At 49.1% G+C, this 25,336-nt stretch overlaps 1 protein-coding gene across 1 annotated transcript in view; it reads left to right on the top strand.

Moving 5' to 3' along the window:
- LOC141121952 (uncharacterized) overlaps positions 1-25,336 on the top strand; it is a 234,718-nt gene that overhangs the window by 65,658 nt on the left and 143,724 nt on the right. Inside the window, 1 exon segment of the mRNA XM_073611718.1 lies at positions 23,296-23,440. Coding sequence (XP_073467819.1) covers positions 23,296-23,440 — 145 coding nt within the window.

Genomic DNA, 25,336 nt, shown 5'->3' on the forward strand with positions numbered 1-25,336 from the left:
GATTAAACAGTACCCACTGAGTATTGCTCAGACTGAGGGGATAAAGGATCAAATCACTCAACTGAAAGCAGCAGGGGTTGTTGTACCAATTAAGTCCCAGGTCAATACACCCCTGTTCCCAATTGCAAAGAAGCCAGACAAGAAGGGTGGGCAGATGACATATCGCATGGTGCATGATTTGAGAGCCATTAACAATATAATAGAGGCAGATACCCCGATCGTGCCCAACCCCCGCACTTTACTAAGTGGAATACCTGCCTCCAGCACCTGCTTTACAGTGATTGATCTTGCAAATGCTTTCTTTTCGGTGCCCCTGCACCCAGATTGCTGGCACCTTTTTTCATTTACCCATGATGCCCAAAAGTTAGCATGGACAAGATTGCCCCAAGGCTGTGTGAGTAGCCCCTCTGAATATAATACTGCGTTAAAGCAAGTATTGGACCAATGGTCCCCCTCACACCCAAACACAGTTTTGCTTCAGTACATAGACGATTTGCTTATTTGTTCTGATACAGAGGACATTTGTAGCAGAGAAACAGTAAGCCTTCTCCTGTTTCTCTATAACAGTAACAACAAAGTTAGCAAAGATAAGCTACAATACTGCCAAGAGATCTTCCTGGGTCACTGCATTTCACATGGAATCCGTCACCTAACCCCAGATTGAGTTAAAACTCTACAAAACTTTGAAAAGCCAAGAAATGTACGGCAACTACGTGCCTTCCTGGGGTTAGTGGGATATTGTAGGGACTGGATTCCAAATGCATCAGAACTTATGGCTCCTCTATATGAGGCTACCACTAGAAACCCTTTCAAACTCACATGGGACAATGAATTGCAGATGAAGGAGCTTATTAAAATTTTGTCTGAAGCTCCCGCCATTGGACTTCCTGACTATACTAAGACTTTCTCGTTGTTCTGTCATGAAGTCAATGGATTTGCTGCAGGTGTACTCACCCAGCTACATGGAGACAAACAGAGGCCTGTGATGTATGTATCAGCCTCATTAGACCCTGTCATCAAAGGCTCCCCCAGTTGTATGTGAGCCATAGCAGCCTGCATTTTGCTGCTAGACAAAGTAACGGAGCTTGTACTAGATTCTGCTCTGATCCTGTATGTGCCACATGCAGTACAGGAAATCATGAATCAAGTAAATACTAGACATGTGTCTGCCAGTAGATTTGACAAGTACCAGTCTGCTCTTTTTGCTCCATCGAATTTAACAATCAAACGATGTGTTACTTTAAATCCGGCTACTCTTCTTCCTATAATTGATGAGGAAGATGCAACAAATGGTACTGATGTAGAACCTGAGAGTTTTTCTCATGATTGTATGGCTCTTATGGAGGTAGAAAGGGCCTCTGTCACACCAGCAAAAGATGAGCCCTTATCAGATTGTGACACACACTTATTCGTAGATGGTTCCAGATTTTACACTGACGATGGTCAGCCACACACAGGGTTTGCTGTAACCACTACAGACACCATTTTACATCAGGAAGCATTGAAACCCCAGATGTCAGCACAGGAAGCGGAGTTGTATGCTGTAGTCAAAGCATGTCATCTCCTAGAGAATCAAAGGGGAAATGTTTACACTGACAGCAGATATGCATTTGGAATAGCCCACGATTTTGGGCCTATCTGGAAAGCACAGCACTTTCTGACTAGTGCAGGGAAGCCAGTGAGACATGCAAGACTCATAGAGCGGCTATTTGAGGCCTTTCAGAAACCAGCAGAAGTTGCCATCTTGAAGGCAAAAGGGCATGCAAGGGGAAGTGACATGACAGCCAGAGGAAATGCTTTAGCGGACCAAGCGGCAAAGGATGCTGCCCTTATGGCATTTGGAGTCACACCTACTGTAGGGGTCGCCCAGGTAGCGGGGACAGTTTCCCCTCATCAAGAGCAGTGGGATGTAGAAACTCTAATTCAGTTGCAGAACCAGGCCCCTGATGAAGAGAAGGATAAGTGGATCAAATGTAATGCTACCCAAAATCAGCAGGGCCTGTGGAGCGCTGACAACAGGTGGTGTCTACCCAGGAGTTTGTACCCAGTTTTAGCACAGCTGGCACATGGCGTCAGTCATCTTGCTAAGGGCGCGATGGTGGCACTTACTGACTGCTATTGGATAGCACCTGGATTTAGTGCATTTGCAGCCAGGTTTTGTGCTTCATGTCTCACTTGTGCTCTGTACAATGCAGGGAGGCCTGTTCATGTTCCCCAAAGGCATTCTCCAAAGCCAGATTTCCCTTTCCAAAGAATTCAAATAGACTACATTCAAATGCCCAGAATAGGCACCTATGAGTTTGCTTTAGTGTGTGTTGACATGTTTTCAGGTTGGCCCGAGAGCTGGCCAGTAGCCAAAGCAAATGCAAAAACAACAGCAAAGAAAATTTTGAATGAAATAGTTTGTAGATATGGAGTTCCTGAAACTATTGAGAGTGACAGAGGAACCCATTTTACTGGGGAAGTAATGAAAGAGGTAATGGAAGCCCTTCACATACAGCAAGCTTTCCATACACCTTATCATCCACAAAGTAGTGGTAAAGTTGAGAGACTTAATGGAATTTTGAAAAACAGATGTGCAAAAATTAAAGCAGATACAGGAAAAGGATGGGTGGAAGCTTTGCCATTAGCCCTATATTCTGTACGAACTACCCCTAAACAACCACATGGGCTGTCCCCCTATGAGATTTTATTTGGAGGGCCACCCAAAACAGGGCTATATTTTCCCCAACAGTTGCAGGCTTCTCACTCTAATCTGTTAGAATATGTTCAGATTTTGCAAAGAACATTGAATAAAATACATGAAGGTGTTTATAAATCTATCCCCGACGCAGATTCTGTTTCAGGTATTCACAGAATCCAACCAGGTGACTGGGTGGTGGTCAAGCGACACGTCAGAAAGCCACTAGAACCAAAATTTGACGGACCACATTTGGTGCTTTTGACAACCGGTTCTGCTGTCAAGTTGGAAGGAAAGCCCACCTGGATTCACGCCAGTCACTGCAAGAAAATCCTGAAGTGATGATATCCTTTGAAAAAAAGATGATAATGTTTCTTTTCTTTTTGTTGTTTGTGAGAACTGAGACATGGAAAAATAACCCTTTCATCCAAATGTTAAAATTGTATGCAACCCATAGCAACGCTAGCAACTGCTGGGTGTGTTCTCACTTACATCCCCAAACAGGAACAATACCCATGATAGCAATGCCTCTCAATTTCACTGATCTAAACAGGACCAGAATAAATGGCTCATACATAGTCTCCACAGCTAATGAGCACAGATCAGTAACTTTGATGGTTTCGAAACAGATAAACACTCCACAGATTTGTTTAAACATTACATGCCCGTTTAACACTAAATGTAGACGGTTGGGCAATTCAGATTGCAGCGGAGCAAAAATTACAGTTTATGGAGGAGACTATGGTCAATATTATTATATTCCAGATCCAGAACTAAATAGAACCCTTTATAGTACAAATTGCTTACAGTTTCCAATATGTGAAAATATCGGTTTCCTGAGATTCCATGTTATTGCTTCCAGTTTTTTAGGAGCAGGCATACCGTCCATACGTAGAGGGTTATATTATATATGTGGAAATAAAGCTTACGCCTGGCTTCCTACTAATGTTACAGGTACATGTTACATTGGGAAGTTAGTACCTGCTTTGGCTGTTCGCAAAGATACAGTGCGACCAGATCAAAGTCCAGAATACCCTTTAGTGTTCAAAAGAGAGCTGTTCACTGAAGGTGACATGGCATGGTCATGGTTCCCTTCCTGGACAGGATGGGGAATTGAAGCAATGAAAAGACTAAATAATTACACTAGAATTGTAGATGAGATTATTAACCTTACTACCACTGATATAGGTTTATTAAATGAAGAAATGGCTCAGCTTAAAAAAGTAGTATTAGAGCACAGATTAACTCTAAATTATCTCACTGCAGCTCAAGGTGGGATGTGTAAGATATTTCGCACTGACTGTTGTATATACATTTCTGATAATGAGGACATTATTAAAGGGCATCTTGCTAAGATAAGAGAACTACAGAATAAGGCCAGAGATATTGCTAAAGATGGATGGAACCCCTTTCAGGGTTTAGAAGGTTTTGGTGATTTTTTATATGGCATAGCAACATGGTTACAGAAACTAGGCGCTTACATTGTGATGTTCCTATTTCTCATATTTGTTATTTACTTCCTCATCAGGCTATGCCTCTGTGTGACTACCCGCTGTACCAACAAATGTACCACCAGCCCTGATGAACCCATTATTGTGAGAAAGCTAGGAGAGAGCTGAACAGGACGCCGTCTCTCTGCGCCAATGTAACAGGAGTTACCAGCAATCGGCTGAACGTAACGCGGAGAAGAATGGTGTCAAATAAACAAAAGGGGGGAAATGACATGGACATTCATTGTACTGTTCATTTAAGCACAAGAGAATCCATTTTGTTCTCACTGTTGAAATGTGTTCTGTAACCTTCACCTAACACACAGACACTTCTCCTACTAAACGCTCTCTACTCCCCCCTCCCTTCTCAAGGTTTTACTTTTGCAATTGTTCTATTCGCTAGTTTTTAATAATATATTTCTATTTGTTAGTTTTTAATAACATCTCACACCACCCCTTTCTTATCTATGTATAAAATAACATGTAATAATACATTTTTCACTGAACGGACATTTTAAACACAGTGATTGAGTCCTGTGAAACTGTTCCTGCAGCATTAACTTTGTTTTAGAGTCCCAATCAGAAATCAGTCATATCAGATATATATACAGAGAGGTGGAGAGGTATACAGATATATATACAGAGAGGTATGCAGAGATATATACAGATGTGGAGAGGTATACAGATATATATACAGAGAGGTATACAGAGATATATACAGAGAGGTGGAGAGGTATACAGGGAGATATACAGAGAGGTATACAGAGATATATACAGAGAGGTGGGGAGATATACAGAGAGGTGGAGAGGTATACAGAGAGGTGGAGAGGTATACAGAGAGAGGTGGAGAGGTATACAGAGAGGTGGAGAGGTATACAGAGAGAGGTGGAGAGGTATACAGAGAGAGGTGGAGAGGTATACAGAGAGGTATACAGAGAGAGGTGGAGAGGTATACAGAGAGAGGTGGAGAGGTATACAGAGAGAGGTGGAGAGGTATACAGAGAGAGATATACAGAGAGAGGTGGAGAGGTATACAGAGAGAGGTGGAGAGGTATACAGAGAGAGGTGGAGAGGTATACAGAGAGAGATGGAGAGGTATACAGGGAGAGGTGGAGAGGTATACAGAGAGAGGTGGAAAGGTATACAGAGAGAGATGGAGAGGTATACAGGGAGGTGGAGAGGTATACAGGGAGATATACAGAGAGGTATACAGAGATATATACAGAGAGGTGGGGAGATATACAGAGAGAGGTGGAGAGGTATACAGAGAGGTGGAGAGGTATACAGAGAGAGGTGGAGAGGTATACAGAGAGGTGGAGAGGTATACAGGGAGATATACAGAGAGGTATACAGAGATATATACAGAGAGGTGGGGAGATATACAGAGAGAGGTGGAGAGGTATACAGAGAGGTGGAGAGGTATACAGAGAGAGGTGGAGAGGTATACAGAGAGGTGGAGAGGTATACAGAGAGAGGTGGAGAGGTATACAGAGAGGTGGAGAGGTATACAGAGAGGTATACAGAGAGAGGTGGAGAGGTATACAGAGAGAGGTGGAGAGGTATACAGAGAGAGGTGGAGAGGTATACAGAGAGAGATATACAGAGAGAGGTGGAGAGGTATACAGAGAGAGGTGGAGAGGTATACAGAGAGAGGTGGAGAGGTATACAGAGAGAGATGGAGAGGTATACAGGGAGAGGTGGAGAGGTATACAGAGAGAGGTGGAAAGGTATACAGAGAGAGATGGAGAGGTATACAGGGAGAGGTGGAGAGGTATACAGAGAGAGGTGGAGAGGTATACAGAGAGAGATATACAGAGAGAGGTGGAGAGGTATACAGAGAGAGGTGGAGAGGTATACAGAGAGGTGGAGAGGTATACAGGGAGAGGTGGAGAGGTATACAGAGAGAGGTGGAAAGGTATACAGAGAGAGATGGAGAGGTATACAGTAGGGATGAGCTCCGGCGTGTTCGCATGGCGCACGTGCCGAGCCCGCCAGGAAGTCGGCACGGCGCAGCGCTAATCACAAGCAGTGAGACATTTCCCGATGTGCGGCTGCAGAGATCGGGAAATGTCTCCCTGCCTGTGATTAGCGCTGCGCCGTGCCGACTTCCTGGCGGGCTCGGCACGTGCGCCATGCGAACACGCCGGAGCTCATCCTTAGTATACAGGGAGAGGTGGAGAGGTATACAGAGAGAGGTGGAGAGGTATACAGAGAGGTGGAGAGGTATACAGAGAGAGGTGGAGAGGTATACAGAGAGAGGTATACAGAGAGAGGTGGAGAGGTATACAGGGAGAGGTGGAGAGGTATACAGAGAGAGGTGGAGAGGTATACAGAGAGGTGGAGAGGTATACAGAGAGAGGTGGAGAGGTATACAGAGAGGTGGAGAGGTATACAGAGAGAGGTGGAGAGGTATACAGAGAGAGGTATACAGAGAGAGGTGGAGAGGTATACAGAGAGAGGTGGAGAGGTATACAGAGAGAGGTGGAAAGGTATACAGAGAGAGGTGGAAAGGTATACAGAGAGAGATGGAGAGGTATACAGGGAGAGGTGGAGAGGTATACAGAGAGAGGTGGAGAGGTATACAGAGAGGTGGAGAGGTATACAGAGAGAGGTATACAGAGAGAGGTGGAGAGGTATACAGGGAGAGGTGGAGAGGTATACAGGGAGAGGTATACAGAGAGAGGTGGAGAGGTATACAGGGAGAGGTAGAGAGATATACAGAGAGAGGTGGAGAGGTATACAGAGAGGTGGAGAGGTATACAGAGAGAGGTGGAGAGGTATACAGAGAGAGGTGGAGAGGTATACAGAGAGAGGTATACAGAGAGAGGTGGAGAGGTATACAGAGAGAGGTGGAGAGTAGGGTGACCACATTTCCAAACTGCCATTCAGGGACACCCCCCCCGCACCCACGCCCCCCCCAAAAATCAACGGGGCAGGACTGCTATACCGCCGGCAAAATGCCCCTGCTGCGGCATTTTGCAGGCGGATTTAACCACTTTTCGGCCGCTGGTGGGGGGTAAAAAATAGATACACTTTACCGCTGATGCCCAGGGTGGCACAGTGTGAAAGGGGTCTAATACCAATAAGATACCCAGACTTTCCGCCACACAGAAATAGATATGTGAGAAAAAAAAAAAAAAGAAAAACAAAAAAGGAAATTTTATTGTTACGAACATACAGTATCAGATTCTAGAAGGAACATTGTTAAAAGCAACACATGATTCATTGCAAGCATGCATGTTCTCATAGAGTAGTATTAGTGAGTGAGTAGTATACAAACCTGGAAGTTTGGCTGGCGGCTCGGGTCGCAGCCCTCGTGGGCGGGAGGAGGCTCAGGAGTAGAGAAGTTGGGCTGCTGGCTGCTGGCCTGGCAATGAGCTGCAGGCAGTGGGAGTAGTCGGCCCCTGGACTGGCACTGGGCACAGGCTGCCGTGGTGGATCCTGGCTTACCAGCAGTACCAATGGGATGGACAGGGGGGCCGTGGGATGGACAGGGGGACAGTGAGATGGACAGGGGGACAGTGGGATGGACAGGGGGACAGTGGGATGGACAGGGGGACAGTGGGATGGACAGGGGGACAGTGAGATGGACAGGGGGACCGTGGGATGGACAGTGGGATGGACAGGGGGACCGTGGGATGGACAATGGGCTGGACAGGGGGACATTGGAATGGACAGGGGGACAGTGGGATGGACAGAGGGACAGTGGGATGGACAGAGGGACAGTGGGATGGACAGAGGGACAGTGGGATGGACAGGGGATCAGTGGGATGGACAGGGGATCAGTGGGATGGACAGGGGGACACTGGGATGGACAGGGGGACACTGGGATGGACAGAGGGACAGTGGGATGGACAGAGGGACAGTGGGATGGACAGAGGGACAGTGGGATGAACAGGGGGACAGTGGGATGGACAGGGGGACAGTGGGATGGACAGGGGGACAGTGGGATGGACAGGGGGACAGTGAGATGGACAGGGGGACCGTGAGATGGACAGGGGGACCGTGGGATGGACAGGGGGACCGTGGGATGGACAGTGGGATGGACAGGGGGACCGTGGGATGGACAGGGGGACCGTGGGATGGACAATGGGCTGGACAGGGGGACATTGGAATGGACAGGGGGACAGTGGGATGGACAGAGGGACAGTGGGATGGACAGAGGGACAGTGGGATGGACAGAGGGACAGTGGGATGGACAGAGGGACAGTGGGATGGACAGGGGATCAGTGGGATGGACAGGGGGACCATGGGATGGACAGGGGGACACTGGGATGGACAGAGGGACAGTGGGATGGACAGAGGGACAGTGGGATGGACAGAGGGACAGTGGGATGGACAGGGGGACAGTGGGATGGACAGGGGGACAGTGGGATGGACAGGGGAACAGTGGGATGGACAGGGGGACAGTGGGATGGACAGGGGGACAGTGAGATGGACAGGGGGACAGTGGGATGGACAGGGGGACAGTGGGATGGACAGGGGGACAGTGAAATGGACAGGGGGACCGTGGGATGGACAGGGGGACCGTGGGATGGACAGTGGGATGGACAGGGGGACCGTGGGATGGACAATGGGCTGGACAGGGGGACATTGGAATGGACAGGGGGACAGTGGGATGGACAGAGGGACAGTGGGATGGACAGTGGGATGGACAGAGGGACAGTGGGATGGACAGAGGGACAGTGGGATGGACAGAGGGACAGTGGGATGGACAGGGGATCAGTGGGATGGACAGGGGGACCATGGGATGGACAGGGGGACACTGGGATGGACAGAGGGACAGTGGGATGGACAGAGGGACAGTGGGATGGACAGGGGGACAGTGGGATGGACAGGGGGACAGTGGGATGGACAGGGGGACAGTGGGATGGACAGGGGGACAGTGGGATGGACAGGGGGACAGTGAGATGGACAGGGGGACAGTGGGATGGACAGGGGGACAGTGAGATGGACAGGGGGACAGTGGGATGGACAGGGGGACAGTGGGATGGACAGGGGGACAGTGAGATGGACAGGGGGACCGTGGGATGGACAGGGGGACCGTGGGATGGACAGGGGGACCGTGGGATGGACAGTGGGATGGACAGGGGGACCGTGGGATGGACAGGGGGACCGTGGGATGGACAATGGGCTGGACAGGGGGACATTGGAATGGACAGGGGGACAGTGGGATGGACAGAGGGACAGTGGGATGGACAGAGGGACAGTGGGATGGACAGAGGGACAGTGGGATGGACAGGGGATCAGTGGGATGGACAGGGGGACCATGGGATGGACAGGGGGACACTGGGATGGACAGAGGGACAGTGGGATGGACAGAGGGACAGTGGGATGGACAGAGGGACAGTGGGATGGACAGAGGGACAGTGGGATGGACAGAGGGACAGTGGGATGGACAGGGGATCAGTGGGATGGACAGGGGGACCATGGGATGGACAGGGGGACACTGGGATGGACAGAGGGACAGTGGGATGGACAGAGGGACAGTGGGATGGACAGAGGGACAGTGGGATGGACAGGGGGACAGTGGGATGGACAGGGGGACAGTGGGATGGACAGGGGAACAGTGGGATGGACAGGGGGACCGTGGGATGGACAGGGGGACAGTGAGATGGACAGGGGGACAGTGGGATGGACAGGGGGACAGTGGGATGGACAGGGGGACAGTGAAATGGACAGGGGGACCGTGGGATGGACAGGGGGACCGTGGGATGGACAGTGGGATGGACAGGGGGACCGTGGGATGGACAATGGGCTGGACAGGGGGACATTGGAATGGACAGGGGGACAGTGGGATGGACAGAGGGACAGTGGGATGGACAGTGGGATGGACAGAGGGACAGTGGGATGGACAGAGGGACAGTGGGATGGACAGGGGATCAGTGGGATGGACAGGGGATCAGTGGGATGGACAGGGGGACCATGGGATGGACAGAGGGACAGTGGGATGGACAGAGGGACAGTGGGATGGACAGGGGGACAGTGGGATGGACAGGGGGACAGTGGGATGGACAGGGGGACAGTGGGATGGACAGGGGGACAGTGGGATGGACAGGGGGACAGTGAGATGGACAGGGGGACAGTGGGATGGACAGGGGGACAGTGAGATGGACAGGGGGACAGTGGGATGGACAGGGGGACAGTGGGATGGACAGGGGGACAGTGGGATGGACAGGGGGACAGTGAGATGGACAGGGGGACCGTGGGATGGACAGGGGGACCGTGGGATGGACAGGGGGACCGTGGGATGGACAGTGGGATGGACAGGGGGACCGTGGGATGGACAGGGGGACCGTGGGATGGACAATGGGCTGGACAGGGGGACATTGGAATGGACAGGGGGACAGTGGGATGGACAGAGGGACAGTGGGATGGACAGAGGGACAGTGGGATGGACAGAGGGACAGTGGGATGGACAGGGGATCAGTGGGATGGACAGGGGGACCATGGGATGGACAGGGGGACACTGGGATGGACAGAGGGACAGTGGGATGGACAGAGGGACAGTGGGATGGACAGAGGGACAGTGGGATGGACAGGGGGACAGTGGGATGGACAGGGGGACAGTGGGATGGATAGGGGGACAGTGGGATGGACAGGGGAACAGTGGGATGGACAGGGGACAGTGGGATGGACTGTACATACCTTTCTCCTGCTGTCCCGTTCTGTAAGCTGTGGGTTGCACTTGCTCCCTGCACACTGGCTGCTCCTTCTGCTGGGCTCCTGCAAGAGCGCTGCATTGACAGAGGCAACAGGGTCAGGGCGGCCGCTGCATTGCTCTGCATGCAAAGAGAGGGACTGAGGGAGCCAGAATTAGGGGGTGGAGCTGAGGTGGACCGAGGAGCGTGGTGGACACGGAGGCGCGCTGCTCAGCGCAGGGCAGCACTGGGTAAGCCTCGCTCAGCCAACGTCACTGGTTGCTAGACGCGATGCGGGGCGGCCCTAGCTACCAGTTAGTTCGGCTGAGCAATGCAATGTTTATCAGGGTGGCGGACTGGCGGTATGTTTTTTTTTCATTCCGGGACACTGTATTGTCCCGGAATGAAGGTGCCCGGGACCCGGGACACAAATATGCATTAAGGGACAATCCCGGGCAATCCGGGACACGTGGGCACCCTAGTGGAGAGGTATACAGAGAGAGGTGGAGAGGTATACAGAGAGGTATACAGAGAGAGGTATACAGAGAGGTGGAGAGGTATACAGAGAGGTATACAGAGAGAGGTATACAGAGAGGTGGAGAGGTATACAGAGAGGTATACAGAGAGGTGGAGAGGTATACAGAGAGGTGTAGAGGTATACAGAGAGCCTGGTATACAGAGATATATACAGAGAGGTGGGGAGATATACAGAGAGATGGAGGGGTATACAGAGAGGTATACAGAGAGAAAGGCACAGAGAGGATATAACATAAAATAAGATGGACGGAGGGAGGGAGAGATCTTCAGGTAATAATGTGTGATCTGCTTTCATCCTCCTCTATACTGTAACATCTCCTATTCACTTCACTTTCCCACCCCTACTTCCTGCTTCCTGGTCACATGATTCCTGTGACATCACAGGGCAATCTACAGGATAGGAATTAGGAAGGAGCTGCTACCAAGAGAGGAGAGTTTCTGGAAGAGGTAGTAGAGGAGGTAATAAGATCTTATTTTCTATTTACACCCAGTAACCCCCCGTCATGTCCGTCCTCTTCCTCCATAGTCACTGTGATGTCTTTTATCTCCAGCAGATGATGATACACACATATATAGTGTGGGAACCTAGATTAACCCCTTCAGGGTCAGAACATTCCCTATTTGTGGTGCCGGAACATTCTCTTCATTTTAGAGATGTGTCACCTTTCCCACCAATCATCTTCTCACCTTATCAGTCTATATTAACGGGTAATACCACTTTTATTAGTGGCGGGGATGTGGGGTTATTTAGGGAGGATTGAAATATGTATGTCATTATTTTATAAGATTCAAATAGGAAGAAAGAGGAAAAATGTCATTTGTAGTAAATGTCCTGAAAATTAATGTCTCCATAATGATCTGGAGTCAGATAATCCTATGACATCACACTGACCTCACAGCTACATCTCTCAATGCCCCCCCAATCCAAGTCAGAGAATCCTATGACATCACACTGACCTCACAGCTACATCTCTCAATGTCCCCCCAATCCAAGTCAGAGAATCCTATGACATCACACTGACCTCACAGCTCCTCCTCCCAATGTCCCTCCATCCAGAGTCAGAGAATCCTATGACATCACACTGACCTCACAGCTCCTCCTCCCAATGTCGTTCCAATCCAGCTCTTTTTTCTGGTGCTTTCAGGATGTGGGCGGACCCTTTGCATCCTTACAAGCAAAGCAGAATTGTTGATCCTGTATTTTAGTAATGATGTCAGAGTGTAGGGTCCCTGAAGTGGGGCTTTAATAAAAGATATGTAACAAACAAAATGGCCCCTGTCCTCATCTATAACTGGCCTTCACAGCAAGAATCACATGGAAGGGCAATGCATGAAAGACAAAACCAGAGAAAATTCTCAGCTCAACTTACCAACCAGTCTGCTTACCAACCGCATTATCCCGTGTAATAGATACCTTCAGAATGAGGGACAATTGAGGGAGTAAGTGAGCTGTGGCGCGCGTAACGGTAAAATGTGGGTGTGGCCAAAGTCTTAATGTTGGGAGGGGCTGAAGGGGTGTGGTTAAACAAAATCCAGCTCTCTCACCATTGCCCCAGCTCTCATTAATGCCCCCAGCTCTCTCACCTCTCACAAAAGCCCCCCCAGCTCTCTCACCATTGCCCCCACTCTAGCTTTCTCAGCCATGCCCCCCAGCTCTCACCCTCAGCTCTCCAGCTCTCACCAATGCACCCAGCTTTCTCAGCAATGCCCCCCAGCTCTCCCACCAATGCCCCCTAGCTCTCTTAACAATTTCCCCTTCCTCTCTTACTAGTGCCCCCAGCTCTCTCACCATTGCCCCAGCTCTCACTAATGCCCCCAAGCTCTCTCACCTCTCACAAATGCCCCCCAGCTCTCTCACCAATGCCCCCACCCGTTTTCTCAGTGATGCCCCCAGCTCTCTGAGCAATGCCCCCCCCAGCTCTCTCAAAAATGCTCCCCCCAGCTCTCTCACTAATGCAAACCCTCCTCTCTTACTAATGCCCCCCAGCTCTCTCACCAATTCCCCCTTCCTCTTTTACTAATGCCCTCCCCCAGCTCTCTCACCAATTCCCCCTACCTCTTTTACTAATGCCCTCCCCCAGCTCTCTCACCAATTCCCCCTCCTACTAATGCCCCCCAGCTCTCTCACCAAGTCTCCCCTTATCTCTTACTAATGCCCCTCCAGCTCTCTCACCAATCCCCCCCCTCTCTTACTAATGCCCCCAGCTCTCTCACCAATGCTTCTAGCTCTCACTAATGCCCCCCCAGCTCTCTCAACTGTCACAAATGCCCCCAGCTCTCTCACCAATGCCCCCACCCTAGTTTGCTCAGCAATGCCCCCCAGCTCATTGAGCAATGCCCCCAGCTCTCTTACTAATGCCCTCCAGCTTTTACCAATGCCCCCCAGCTTTCTCAGCAATGCCTCCCAGCTCTCCCAGCAATGCTCCCCTCAGCCCTCTCACTAATGCAACCCCTCCCCTCTTACTAATGCCCCCCAGCTCTCTTACCAATGCCCCCTCCTCTCTTACTAATGTCACCCCAGCTTTTACCAATGCCCCCCAGCTCTCTCAGCAATGCCCCCCCAGCTCTCTCAGCAATGCCCCCCCAGCTCTCTCAGCAATGCCCTCCCAGCTCTCTGAGCAATGCCCCCCAGCTCTTTCACCAATGCTCCCCCAGCTCTCTCACCAATTCCCGCCCCCTCTCTTACTAATGCTCCTCCAGCTCTCATCAATTCCCACCCCCTCTTACTAATGCCCCCCAGCTTTCTCACAAATTCCCCCCTCCTCTCTTGCTAATGCCCCCCAAGCACTTTCACCATTTCCCCCTCCTCTCTTACCAATTCCATCCTCCTCCCTTACTAATGCCCCCCAGCTCTCACCAATTCCCCCCTCCTCTCTTACTAATGCCCCCCACCCTTAGCTCTCTCACCAATTCCCCCTCCTCTCTTACTAGTGCACCCCTAACTCTCTCACCAATTCCCTCCTCTCTTATTCATGCCCCCAACCCTTAGCTCTTTCACCAATTCCCCCTCCTCTCTTACTTATGCCCCCCTTAGCTCTCTCACTAATTCCGCCTTTGTCTTTTACTAGTGCCCCCCAGCTCTCTCACCAATTCCCACCTATTCTTTTACAAGTGCCCCCCCAGCTCTCTCACCAATTCTTCCTCCGCTCTTACTAGTGCCCTTTAGCTCTCTCACCAATTCCCCCTCCTCTCTTACTAATGCCCCCCACCCTTAGCTCTCTCACCAATTCCCCCCTCCTCTCTTATTAGTGCCCCCTAGCACTCTCACCAATCCCCCCTCCTCTCTTATTAGTGCCCCCTAGCTCTCTCACCAATTCCCCCTTCCTCTCTTACTAGTGCCCCCCTAGCTCTCTCACAAATTCCCCCCTCTTCTTTTCCAAGTGCCCCCCAGCTCTCTCACCAATTCCCCTCTCCACTCTTATTACTACCCCCTAGCTCTCTCACCAATTCCCCCTCCTCTCTTATTAGTGCCCCCTCCTCTCTTAATAATGCCCCCCAGCTCTCTCACCAATTCCCCCCTCCTCTCTTGCTAATGCCCCCCCAGCTCTCTCACCAATCCCCCCTCCTCTCTTACTAATACCCCCCAGCTCTCTCACCAATTCCCCCCTCCTCTCTTACTAGTGCCCCCTAGCTCTTTCACAAATTCCCCCCTCTTCTTTTCCAAGTGCCCCCCAGCTCTCTCACCAATTCCCCTTCTCTCTTATTAGTGCCCCCCTCCTCTCTTAATAATGCCCCCCAGCTCTCACCAATTCCTCCCTCCTCTCTTACTAATACCCCTAGCTCTCCCACCAATTCCCCCCTCCTCTCTTACTAATACCCCCCAGCTCTCTCACCAATTCCCCCCTCCTCTCTTACTAATACCCCCCACCTCTCTCACCAATTCCCCCCTCCTCTCTTACTAATACCCCTAGCTCTCTCACCAATTCCCCCTCCTCTCTTATTAGTGCCCCCCTTCTCTCTTACTAATGCCCCCAGCTCTCTCACCAATTCCCCCTCCTCTTTTACTAATACCCCCCAGCTCTCTCACCAATTCCCCCCTCCTCTCTTACTAGTGCCCCCCCTAGCTCTCTCACAAATTCCCCCCCTCTTCTTTTCCAAGTGCCCCCTAGCTCTCTCACCAATTCCCCCCTCCTCTCTTACTAATACTCCCCAGCTCTCTCACCAATTCCCCCCTCCTCTCTTACTAATACCCCCCAGCTCTCTCACCAATTCCCCCCTCCTCTCTTACTAGTGCCCCCTAGCTCTCTCACAAATTCCCCCCTCTTCTTTTCCAAGTGCCCCTTAGCTCTCTCACCAATCCCCCCTCCTCTCTTATTAGTGCCCCCTCCTCTCTTAATAATGCCCCCCAGTTCTCTCACCAATTCCCCCCTCCTCTCTTAATAATGCCCCCAGCTCTCTCACCAATTCCCCCTCCTCTCTTACTAATGCCCCCCAGCTCTCTCACCAATTCCCCCCTCCTCTCTTATTAATGCCCCCCAGCTCTCTCACCAGCTCTCCTCTCTTACTAATACCCCCAGCTCTCTCACCAATTCCCCCTCCTCTCTTATTAGTGCCCCCCTCCTCTCTTACTAATACCCCTAGCTCTCCCACCAATTCCCCCCTCCTCTCTTACTAATACCCCCCAGCTCTCTCACCAATTCCCCCCTCCTCTCTTACTAGTGCCCCCTAGCTCTCTCACAAATTCCCCCCTCCTCTCTTACTAATACCCCCAGCTCTCTCACCAATTCCCCCTCCTCTCTTATTAGTGCCCCCCTCCTCTCTTACTAATGCCCCCAGCTCTCTCACCAATCCCCCTCCTCTCTTACTAATGCCCCCCTAGCTCTCTCACCAATTCCCCCCTCCTCTCTTACTAGTGCCCCCTAGCTCTCTCACAAATTCCCCCCTCTTCTTTTCCAAGTGCCCCCCAGCTCTCTCACCAATTCCCCCCTCCTCTCTTACTAGTGCCCCCCAGCTCTCTCACAATTCACCCCCTCTTCTTTTACTAATGCCCCCCCAGCTCTTTCACCAATTCATCGATCCTCTCTTACTAGTACCCCCCAGCTCTCTCACCAATGCAGAATGGTAGGTAGGTGCTTTTTAAGCACAGTGCTGCTGACAGCTCCGAGTGTCAGGACTGTAGCATGGAGTCAAGGAGGAGTTTCATAGCACTTCACTTGGCTTCATGCTACAGTCCTGACAGACGGGTATGCAAGACACCTTTGGCATCCCCAATAAAACAGCAATGTGGACCATTGTAGCGCTGGGACCCAGGGCATCCACCAGCAAATGTGGGCTATGTCCCCCCTGGGTGCCTGGCGCAAACACAGATGCAGGTGAAGTGCTTCTGTGTGACAAGTAGTCCCTCATACTTTTCACTAGCTGCTGAGAGGCAGGATTGGGGCTGCTGAGAGGTGGGATCAGGGCTACTGAGAGGTGGGATCAGGGCTGCTGAGAGGCGGGATCAGGGCTACTGAGAGGTGGGATCAGGGCTACTGAGAGGTGGGATCAGGGCTACTGAGCGGCAGGATCAGGACTGTTGAGAGGCGGGATTAGGGCTGCTGAGAGGCGGGGATCAGGGTGCTGAGAGGCAGGATTGGGGCTGCTGAGAGGCATGATCGGGACTGCTGAGAGGCAGAATCAGGGCTGCTGAGAGGTGGGATCAGGGCTGCTGAGAGGCAGGATCGGGGCTGCTGAGAGGCAGGATCGGGACTGCTGAGAGGCAGAATCAGGGCTGCTGAGAGGTGGGATCAGGGCTGCTGAGAGGCAGGATCGGGGCTGCTGAGAGGCATGATCGGGACTGCTGAGAGGCAGAATCAGGGCTGCTGAGAGGTGGGATCAGGGCTGCTGAGAGGTGGGATCAGGGCTGCTGAGAGGCAGGATCGGGACTGCTGAGAGGCAGGATCGGGACTGCTGAGAGGCAGAATCAGGGCTGCTGAGAGGTGGGATCAGGGCTGCTGAGAGGTGGGATCAGGGCTGCTGAGAGGCAGGATCGGGGCTGATGAGTGGCAGGATCAGGGCCGCTGAAAGGTGGGATTAGGGCCGCTGAGAGGCGGGATCAGGGCTGCTGAGAGGCGGGATCAGGGCTGCTGAGAGGCAGGATCAGGGCTGCTGAGAGGCAGGATCAGGGCCGCTGAAAAGTGGGATCAGGGCTGCTGAGAGGCGGGATCAGGGCTGCTGAGAGGCGGGATAAGGGCTACTGAGAGGTGGGATCAGGGCTACTGAGAGGTGGGATCATGGCTACTGAGCGGCAGGATCGGGGCTGTTGAGAGGCAGGATCAGGGCTGCTGAGAGGCAGGATCAGGGCTGCTGAGAGGTGGGATCAGGGCTGCTGAGAGGCAGGATCAGGGCTGCTGAGAGGCGGGATCAGGGCTGCTGAGAGGCGGGATAAGGGCTACTGAGAGGTGGGATCAGGGCTACTGAGAGGTGGGATCATGGCTACTGAGCGGCAGGATCGGGGCTGTTGAGAGGCAGGATCAGGGCTGCTGAGAGGCAGGATCAGGGCTGCTGAGAGGTGGGATCAGGGCTGCTGAGAGGCAGGATCAGGGCTGCTGAGAGGCGGGATCAGGGCTGCTGAGAGGCAGGATCAGGGCTGCTGAAAGGTGGGATCAGGGCTGCTGAGAGGAAGGATCAGGGCCGCTGAAAGGTGGGATCAGGGCTGCTGAGAGGCAGGATCGGGGCACTTAGAGGCATGATCGGGGCCGCTGAGAGGTGGGATCAGGGCCGCTGAGAGGCAGGATCAGGGCCACTGAGAGGCAGGATCAGGAGCCAAAGACTGGGGCGGAGCTGAGAGGTGGCCTGCAAATTATGTCATCGGTTGCTAAGATGCTGGTGGTCCTAACAACCAGTGACTGCATTGAGGATGGTGGAGCAGAGATTGCCAGCCAGATCTTCTCCCAGGAATCCTCACTTGGTGCTATGTGTGAGAGCACACATTGCACCCATTAAGGAGACCACTACTGAGTGGAGCCTAGTAGGGATGGGCTATCTGTTTGAGTCGAACATGAGTTCAACTCGAACATTGGCTGTTCGCTCGTTCACAGAACAGCGAACAATTTGGGGTGTTCGCGGCAAATGCTAATTTTAAGGGTTAATATGCATGGTATTGTCATAAAAAGTGTTTGGGGATCTGGGTCCTGCCCCAGGGGACATGTATCAATGCAAAAAAAAGTTTTAAAAACGATTTTTCGGGAGCAGTGATTTTAATCATGCTTAAAGTGAAATTGACAAATATGCCACAAAATTTACAAGGGGAGGTATAATCTCGTGAATAGGTACCATCATCCTGAGTATGAATAGAGCCAAAAATGAAGTTGAAAGAGAAGCAAAAAGCAGGGACTTCTCCAACAGAGTCCTGCCTCTTTCAGGAAAAAAAGGACTGTTGCGGTACCATAAGAAAAAGACTTGTTTTTATTAAAAAATATAAATTTATTCCATAATAATAATAAAAAGTCCTACAAGGGACATATATTATACAAAATCAACATTTTTTACATACACAAATAATAATGGTTATTTACAGCATTGTTGACACTCTATTGGTATAGCTAATGCCCACACAGATGCATAAGCAAGAGTTGACTAATGTAATACTTGCAGACGTGACCTCTACAGTTTCGCGGTCACAGCCGCTTCTTCAGGAGGCGTCTGATAGTATATAGTCTGTGAAAGGGAGAAAACAGTACAGTATCAACATGACAGGTAACAATATATAAATGATTGTCAAAGAGAGTATACAGATTTAATGTTGGAGAGCATACTTAGATTTAAAGATTGCACTCACCAAGCTGTAACCACAAAGGTTCTCTGGAGCAATACTGTGAGACGCCCTCAAGAGGCGTTCCCCCGGGGGCGGGCCAGGGAGGCAGATTAGGAAAATACTATTGTGGAAAATTTAATAGGATAAAATATTTTTAGCAAATTGATATAATATATTCTTTCTTATGAAAGGGGACCACCCAGGAAGTGCCATAATTGAAGGAGAGAATTAGAACCAAAGGGAGAGAAAGGGGAAAGCAGGTAAAAGGGGAGGGGGGAAAGAGGAAGAAGGAAGGGGGGGGGAAAGGAGGGGAAAAACAGGGGTGGGGTAAGAGGGGAAAGGAAAAGGAGGAAGGGGAAGAAGGGAGAGGGCAAGGGAAAGAAGGGGAGGGAGAGGGAAAGGAGGAAGGGGGGGGGGGGGAAGGGGGGAGAGAGAAGGGGGAGAGAGAGAGGGGAAAAAAAAGACAAAAAAGACAGGGAAGGAAGGATGGGGGGGAAAAAAGGGGGGGAGGGAAAAATATGGGGGGAAAAGGGAGAGGGGAGGAGGACGAGGGTGGTGGATAAGGGGGGGGGGATCAAGGGGAGGAAAGGGGAGGGGGGGAAGGGGGGAGGGGAAAAAGAATGGGGGAGGAAAGAGGGGGAGGGAAGGAGGGGGGGGGGAAAGAGAAGAAAAAAGGGGGGGGGGAAAGGGGGGAGGAGGGGAGGGAGTATTGCTCCAGAGAACCTTTGTGGTTACAGCTTGGTGAGTGCAATCTTTAAATCTAAGTATGCTCTCCAACATTAAATCTGTATACTCTCTTTGACAATCATTTATATATTGTTACCTGTCATGTTGATACTGTACTGTTTTCTCCCTTTCATAGACTATATACTATCAGACGCCTCCTGAAGAAGCGGCTGTGACCGGGAAACTGTAGAGGTCACGTCTGCAAGTATTACATTAGTCAACTCTTGCTTATGCATCTGTGTGGGCATTAGCTATACCAATAGAGTGTCAACAATGCTGTAAATAACCATTATTGTTTGTGTATGTAAAAAATGTTGATTTTGTATAATATATGTCCCTTGTAGGACTTTTTATTATTATTATGGAATAAATTTATATTTTTTAATAAAAACAAGTCTTTTTCTTATGGTACCGCAACAGTCCTTTTTTTCCTGAAAGAGGCAGGACTCTGTTGGAGAAGTCCCTGCTTTTTGCTTCTCTTTCAACTTAATTTTTGACTCTATGCTTAAAGTGAAACAATAAAAGTGTAATATCCCTTTAAATTTCGTACCTGGGGGGTGTCTATAGTATGCCTGTAAAGTGGCGCATGTTTCCCGTGTTTATAACAGTCCGAGAGCAAAATGACATTTCTAAAGGAAACAAAAGTAATTTAAAAGTACTAGCGCTAGTGGCGGCTATTAATGAATTGTCGGTCCCGACAATACACATAAAAGTCATTGAAAAATAAAAAAAAAAAAAATTGTGGGGGTCCCCCAAAATTCCATTGCCAGGCAGTTCAGGTCTGGTATGGATATTAAGCAGAGCCCCGCGCCAACATTTTTTAAAAATCCACACCAGATCCTTATCTGAGCTCGCAACCTGGCAGGCTGCAGGAAAAGAGGGGGGACAAGAGAGAGCCCCCCCCTCCTGAACCGTACCAGGCCACATGCCCTCAACATGGGGAGGATGTCCCTCCCGCTGCGCAGAGACTGCCCCTCCCGCCGCAGGAGAGTGCCCCTCCCGAGTGAGGGGAAGATGGCCCCCACCCGTCTCCATAACATTGCAGGGCGGAAGGGCCATTTTTATAAAATCTTTTTTCTCAATGACAATTTTTTTTTTTTAATTGCATTTTAGTGTAAATATGAGATCTGAGGTCTTTTTGACCCCCCAGATCTCATATTTAGGAGGTCCTGTCATGCTTTTTTTCTATTACAAGCGATGTTTACATTCCTTGTAAAAGGAATAAAAGTGACCCAAATTTTTTTTTTTAACTGTAAAAATAAAAAATAAAAAGGTAAAACAAGCTTGCGTGCAGAAGCGAACGCATATGTGAGTAGCACCCGCATATAAAAACGGTGTTCAAACCACACATATGGGGTATCGCCCTGATCGGTAGAGTGAGAGCAATAATTCTAGCCCTAGACCTCCTCTGTAACTCAAAACATGCAACCTGTAGAATTTTTTAAACGTCGCCTATAGAGATTTTTAAGGGGAAAAGTTTGTCGCCATTCCACGAGCGGGCGCAATTTTGAAGCGTGTCATGTTGGGTATCAATTTACTCAGCGTAACATTATCTTTCACAATATTAAAAAAAAATGGGCTAACTTTACTGTTGTCTTATTTTTTAATTCAAAAAAGTGTATTTTTCCCAAAAAAAGGGCGCTTGTAAGACCGCTGCGCAAATACAGTGTGACAGAAAGTTTTGCAACAACCGCCATTTTATTCTCTAGGGTGTTAGAAAAAAAATATATGTTTCTGTAAACAACAAATCTCAAAAAGAGGCTAGTCCCTAAAGTGGAGTTCCACCCACTTTTACAACTCTTCAGCATCCCTCACTAAACTCTGCACTGTAAACAAATTGGATATTTTAAAAAAAATTTTCTCAGCACCTACTATATATCTGCTGTATTCATTTTTCACTTCCTCCTCCCTGGCCGCGGCCCATCGCATCATTTCCTGTTTGCAATGCCTTCTGGGAAGGGGCGGCAACTTCCTCTGAAACTGCCGTTGCTATGAAAACCTGACCTGAAACCTATTACACTGCTTGTGCTGCACTGAGCATGTGCGAGATCTGCAAGGATGAGATCCAGGAAGAAATACAGTCTGGCTTCAGATGCCCAGACTTAAGATGGCCACGGCCTGCTGTAAGTTTATAGAATAACAAACTACTGCTATAAACGAACAAAACAGACCTTAGTTTACAGACTAACTTTACTAGAATACATTAAGCTTGTGTATTATAGGGGTATTTTTATTTAAAAAGTAGAATTTTGGCCGGAACACCACTTTAAGTGGTTAAAGGCACAGGGGCACACTGAACACCCAATTTTTAATGCATACTGTTAGACAGGATAATTTGGTTGGTAAGCAGATTGGTTGGCTAATTGAGCTGGGAAATTCTCTGTTTTTGTCTTTAATAAAACATATACCTGACCGGTGAGGTGAGGATGATTCTGTGAATATCATTTGATTTTATTATTATTTTATTTTTTGTGTTATTTATGATATCTGCTGACAGGAGAGGTGAGCGGTGCTGGGAATTCTGGGACATTATCCAGTAACAGACAAGGGATGTGTCTGGATGGTGACTGTATCATTGTGTGTGTCAGGTTCCTATAAGGTGTCAGGATGTCACTGTCTATTTCTCCATGGAGGAGTGGGAGTATTTAGAAGGACACAAGGATCTCTACAAGGACGTCATGATGGACAATCAGCCGCCCCTCACATCACCGGGTAAGAGGAGACTTTATTGTAAAGGAGAGAGCAGTACGGAGGGTTCACCTAGATCCCCCATCATCTGATAAACACATAGAAACAATGTATTCAGTCAGTGTGTGTGTTTCCTACAGATGGATCCAGTAATGGGAACCCACCAGAGAGATGTCCCCGTCCTCTGTATTCCCGGGATTCCACACAGGAAGGTCACACCATCCCTCACCATCATCAGGTAGATGAGGAACAATCATTGATAGTATCATTAGGATCTGTACATTATCTGCATTGTTACCATTGATATCATTTTTATTATATATTCAGAGTGGAAACCTGAGAGATTCTAAAGTTGAGGGTAAAGAAGAGATAAAAGAGGAGGATGATGAGGATGGGGTGACGAAGGAGTCTCTAAAAGAACACAAAGATCTGTACCAGGACATCATGGTGGAGTCATCCAGCTACAGAAACCCACCAGAGAGATGTCCCCGTCCTCTGTATTCCCGGGATTCCACACAGGAAGATCACACCATCCTTCACTGTTACAAGGTTGGTGGAATGCAGCTTCTAGAACAGGGATATGCAATTAGAGGACCTCCAGCTGTTGCAGAACTACAAGTCCCATGAGGCATAGCAAGGCACAGCCACAAGCATAACACCCAGAGGCAGAGGCATGATGGGACTACTAATTGCAAATCCCTGTTCTAGAACATGACTAGACTTGTAGAGATGATGTGTGGAATTTTTATGTATGCTTATAATTTACAGATGATATTTTCTCTCATTTTCTTGATTTAGAGTGGAGATCCAATCGATATAGAATTTGAGATTAAAGCAGAAGAAGAAGAAGAGAGGTATGTGAGGGATGATCAGCAGTCTATGGAGGAGGATGGAATAACGGGGACATTTATAGAGGAGGACACTCCTACAGAGATCAGCACAGGTGTGTCATTAACACTAAATACATTCCTCCACCCATACTGCTCACTGATTGGTCCAGAGTAGGGCGGGGACTGGGTAATATCAGCCTGTAATCCCCTGATCACTTTCCTGAGCTGTGTTCCCTGTCCTGTATTCCTGTATTTCTCTCGGATAATCTTCCTTCTCTGTGCTGCAGACACAATTTATGTATCTAGACTGGATTTATGGAGATTCTGGGGTTCAGCTGCCAGAAAAATGTTAATTTTCACCATAGGTGTTACTAGACCTAGGCACCTGGGGTATGATTATTGGATCTTCACCCCGTACCCGGGTCTAATAAGATCTCTGACAGACAATTCCCCCAGGATTACTTTCTCTGTTGTCTGCTGGCTGTGCCGGGTGGAGGGATATGTCTGTATAGTCTCAGACCCAAGTCACTAAGTGCAGTCTCAGGGGATGGGAGGCAGCGGTGTGGGACCTCTGCAACTTGTCTCATGTAAACATTTAATCTTCCACTGATTACTGAATACCAATATTATGAGTCCTGACCCTTACACTGTATAATTTATATTGTACATTACATACTCCTGACCCCTGCACTATATACACTATATTGTACATTACATCATTCTGATACTATATAGTCCTATCTGTTGTATATTATACAATATGTTGTACATTACATAGTCCTGAGTTCTGCTCTCTCCCCTCATCATGATGAACAATCAGCCGTCCCTCACATCACCGGGTAAGAGGAGACTTTATTGTAAAGGAGAGAGCAGTACGGAGGGTCCACCTAGATCCCCCATCATTATTATTATTCAGGATTTATCTAGCGCCCACAGTTTACACAGCAATTAACAATGTGAAGGTGGGGGATGGTACGATTACAATGCAGTTCATTACAGAAGTAGTAGCAGAGCCCTGATAAATATAAAAAAACTTCTGCACTACTATAAAAGTGACTATAAATTGCATAAAGTGCATATAACTGCTGAGACTGCTTAAAGGAGTTGTAAACCCTTGCCGTTTTTCACCTTAATGCATTCTATGTATTAAGGTGAAAAACATTTTTTAATGCAGCAGCGCCCCGAGCCCCCCCTTATACTTACCTGAGCCCCGAAATTTGCGCGACGGGAATGAGCACAGCAGCTCCGGCCAGTGTCTCATGTCCTGATTAGATAGATTGATAGCAGTGCAGCCATTGGCTCCCGCTGCTGTCAATCACATCCAATGACGCGGGCGCTGGGGGGGCGGGGCCAAATCCGGCATTCGTGTCTGTGGACGCAAATGCTGGACTCGGGAGCGAGCCCGCAAGGTAACCCCCTCGGGAGATTGCTTTTCCCAGGGGGACCCCAGAAGACAAGGTTCGGGGCCACTCTGTGCAAAACGAGCTGCACAGTGGAGGCAAGTATGATATGTTTGTTATTTAAAGAAAAAAAAAAACCCTTACAATCACTTTTACACAAAATAGTATTCCCACATAAACTATAAAACAAACAATTATATATAAAGGTGAATCGCTACCTCTAAATACAATAATAAATAGCCGTGCCAAAACAAAGTGAACAGTGCCACCCAGTGGCTGCATAAATAAATGAGTAATTTATCCATGTACTGTATATCACATATAAACAGAAAAATTCCTGAAATTAGTAAATTAGTGCTTCTAAAAAACTAAATAAAAAAACATATTAAAATTAGAAAGTCCATAAACTCAAAATAGTGCTTTATCGTTTTTATAAAACTTTGACGTTTATAAAGAGGCAAAAAAAATCACATTTAAATGCACTTGGGAAATGCGTTCGATACATCAGCAGTATTACACCCCACAGAAACCATCTAGATGTCCGTATAGCCCTGGCTGCAGTTCACCATTAGATCCCAGGCTACTTCCTGGTGGTGCATGTTGACGTCA

The sequence above is a fragment of the Aquarana catesbeiana genome, unplaced genomic scaffold (genome assembly GCF_042186555.1).
Source record: "Aquarana catesbeiana isolate 2022-GZ unplaced genomic scaffold, ASM4218655v1 unanchor235, whole genome shotgun sequence".
In the NCBI taxonomy this organism is placed as follows: Eukaryota; Metazoa; Chordata; class Amphibia; order Anura; family Ranidae; genus Aquarana; species Aquarana catesbeiana.